The sequence below is a fragment of the Glandiceps talaboti genome, chromosome 18, assembly GCF_964340395.1.
Source record: "Glandiceps talaboti chromosome 18, keGlaTala1.1, whole genome shotgun sequence".
Classification (NCBI taxonomy): domain Eukaryota; kingdom Metazoa; phylum Hemichordata; class Enteropneusta; family Spengelidae; genus Glandiceps; species Glandiceps talaboti.
This window is the reverse complement of record NC_135566.1, coordinates 7,893,769-7,897,149: the sequence shown is the minus strand read 5'-3', so window position 1 is coordinate 7,897,149 and position 3,381 is coordinate 7,893,769. Positions and strand designations below refer to the sequence as shown.

The 3,381-nt window shown below is 38.5% G+C and overlaps 1 protein-coding gene across 1 annotated transcript; it reads left to right on the top strand.

The window, feature by feature from the left end:
* Positions 1 to 82: 82 nt before the first annotated feature.
* On the top strand, positions 83 to 2,308 carry LOC144449576 (tubulin delta chain-like). Its single transcript, XM_078140138.1, has 2 exons — positions 83 to 1,034; positions 1,890 to 2,308. Exons 1-2 carry the CDS (start codon positions 83 to 85, stop codon positions 2,306 to 2,308), a joined length of 1,371 nt encoding a protein of 456 aa, XP_077996264.1.
* Positions 2,309 to 3,381: the final 1,073 nt, after the last annotated feature.

Sequence of the window (3,381 nt, the reverse complement as noted above, 5' to 3'; positions counted from 1 at the left end):
TTAAAATTCTAAAATTGTCCCCATGAATATTGTATTCATACAAATTTGTAATTTTCTCTGTTCGTTTGTAAACAGGGGAACAATGTCCTTGGTGACATTACAACTTGGCCAGTGTGGTAATCAGATTGGCGGTCAACTGTTCTCAACTCTGTTGGACGATGCATATGCCAAGGCTCCAACCATTTCAAAATCTGAAAATAACTCATATATCGAGACAGTTGAGAACCGATTCTTTCACCAACCACCGTCACATAAGGACGATAGACCACTCAATGCCAGAGCTGTTATGGTTGATATGGAACCCAAAGTAATTGCCCAGACTATGCAAGATGCCAAGAAAGGTGGCAAATGGTGTTATCCCAAACGTCAACAGTTCTGTCAGAAGAGGGGATCGGGGAATAACTGGGCACATGGATACTGTATCCATGGACCTAAAGCTGAGGAAGCTGTGATGGATATGGTGCAACGAGAAGCAGAGAAATGTGACCGTCTTGCTGGATTTCTGACTTTCATGAGTTTAGCTGGTGGAACCGGTTCGGGAGTTGGTGCGTATATCACTCAGTGTGTACGCGACAGTTTTCCTCACTCCTTCATTTTGAATCAGGTTGTGTGGCCGTACGGTACAGGGGAAGTTATAGTACAGAACTACAATGCTCTTCTAACACTATCACATCTGTACCAGTCTTCAGATGCACTCTTGGTCCTTGAAAACGATCAAATTCACAAAATCTGTTCCCAGCTGATGAACATCAAGAACATATCGTTCCGTGACATCAACAGGGTCATTGTCCACAAACTAGCCAGCGTCTTACAACCAGCCAAACCAGAATCGGGCGCTCATTCCAGTAATCTCCACACTAATCATCTTGGAGATCTGTTGACGACTCTTGTACCACATCCTGAATATAAATTGCTGACTTTGAAGAACATTCCCCAAATGTCAGAGAAGTCATTAGCATATAGTACGTACACCTGGTCTGGCCTACTCAAACATCTAAGGCAGATGTTAATTGCAAATGCAGCTATGGAAGAAGGTGAGTTTCACGTTAATTTAGTTTTTTTTAACTTAGTATTTGAAGACATGAGATCAGAATTATGAGGGAGATGAGTGCTACAAAGATAATTAGATATTAATGTCCAATATTTTTCTGCATTCAGCCAAGAAAAATATGAGTGGCCTAAGGGGTCTTGTCAATACGAGTCACTAGACGAGTAATGAACAACCCTTAGGCCATGAGTGTTTTCCAGCTGAAGGAAGATAAATATTGGGGAATAATATAATTATACATCCTCAAGTGTAATTCATGGATAATCGGGGAAAATTATACCAATTTGGATTGTTTTGATGTATTTTCGAGCACTGTAGAACCAGTGACATAGACAACCGTTGCCATGATGTAGAACAACCAGGGTATATAATCCGTATTTTCTGTTCAAAGACAATAACTTGGCTTGAGTATGGTATGAATAGGTTTATACATGTAGTGATTGGGCAAGGGAGAGAAGACTCTTATTTAAAGTCTGAAATATCGATCATTGACAAATTTGACAAATGTAAGTCAGAATAGTAAGGGACAATAGCACAATGCACACAATCTCAAATATTAAAACAAACTTCATTCGTTTAGAGGGGAGGTGGTATGTTGACAATGTGATTGCTGAACTTCATTTTTGCACCTTCAACCAAAGTTCGGAAACTTTCATGCTTTCAGTGATAACAGGTTCTGTATTTACTACTGAGATTTGTTTACTACTGCATTGTGCACTGTTCATGGAAATCACTTGTCTAGGTCCCCATAAAATAATACAGTGCAGCTTAAGACAAAACAAGCCTTGACTTTGCCTATACTTGCAAATGTCTATATTGGTGATTTTATTTGATTTTACAGGTATTGACTGGCAGATTAAGGTGAGACCAGACTCCAGACAAACCCAGCATGGTTTCCATGGCACCACACACAGTAAATCATTAGCCAATGTTTTGATGTTGCGCGGCCAAGACGTCCAATCGGCAGACACTAGTGCTTTTAAAGAACCAAGTATCTACTCCTCCTGGATACCCCCACATGCTGCGTGCTCGGTTTGGGCCCAATCTAGGCCCTTCAATCTGTATGAGAAATCAGCCTCATTGCTTAGCAACAGCCAATCACCATTGATTCCTTTAAACACGGTAGTAGGAAAAGCATGGAACATGTTTGCTTCAAGAGCCTATGTACATCAGTATTTGAGGTACGGACTCGCAGAGGAAGATTTTGTCGACAGCTTTGCTGCTTTGGAACAAGTTGTCAAAAGTTATTCTGATATATAGACAATTGCTTACATCTGAGTAAAGGTTTTATAAGATTTATTGAAATTTGGAAAAACTTTAACAAATTATATTGCAACTAAAGCAAACACTACTGATCTGTAATATGAAATATGAATTTTCTAAGACGGCAGAAGTAAAATGATGATGGAGAACCAATAAAATAAAATATTTCTAACTTTGCTAACATACCTACGAACATTTCCATATTAAAAGGCTTTGGTTTAAAGTGTACTGACCATATTCCGGTTACTGAAGACTTCAAGTTCTGGCATTTTTGCAAATAAGCATTGCAAAAGGAAGTCCCAGATTTGACAAAAGTGAGGGCTGCAATTTCCATCGTGGTCGCTGATTGTATGGTCATGCATGCAATCATGAACAAAATGTATGCAAGGGACAATCGCATATTGTCGCTCAAGCTCAACAAATGAACATCATTCGTTTAGGTAAAAAAAAACCTCTCCCCCTAAACGAACATTCATAAGTGCGACAGCAAACATTTATATATAATGTAAACTATGATGAAAACTGTAGCAGTCACACCACTATGATTAATGTAATGTAAAGACATGATTGTAAACACATTGAAATACTAGCAGAAACCCAGCACCATATCTCACATTAGAAGTAAAGTTTTATCAACTTATCAACATCTCAGTAGTAAATACAAAAGCTGTTATCATTGATGGAGTGAAAGTTTTCCATCAAAATTTGGTTAGAAGTGTGAAAATGAAGTTCAGCAATGGCCCCCTTCCCCCTAAACGAATGAAGTTTGCTAATTGAGCTTGTGTGACATTTTGCAAACATCCCTAAGAACTCAGTGTGTTCTTACATTTTTTGTAAATGGCATTCAAGTAGTAGTTAAACAAGTTTTGATTCACTGGTAGTCATAAATAAAATTGTACAACAGGATCAATATGAAAACGAGTGGTAACTATATGTCTGTTGTCTTTATGCTATAATACTCAACTATTCTGGCCCTCACTTCCATTCCCAAACTGCTTGCAAACAGCACTCCTAGTGGCCAAACCATGAAATCTTTTGTTTTTCATATATCACCCTGACTTGCAGTTTTT

What these genes read in the sequence shown, in the direction of transcription:
- LOC144449576 (XM_078140138.1), top strand. Translation starts at nt 83, where the DNA reads ATGTCCTTGGTGACATTACAACTTGGCCAGTGTGGTAATCAGATTGGC. An exon ending in AAATGCAGCTATGGAAGAAG is followed by an intron (nt 1,035 to 1,889) that starts GTGAGTTTCACG and finishes TTGATTTTACAG; the next exon opens with GTATTGACTGGCAGATTAAG.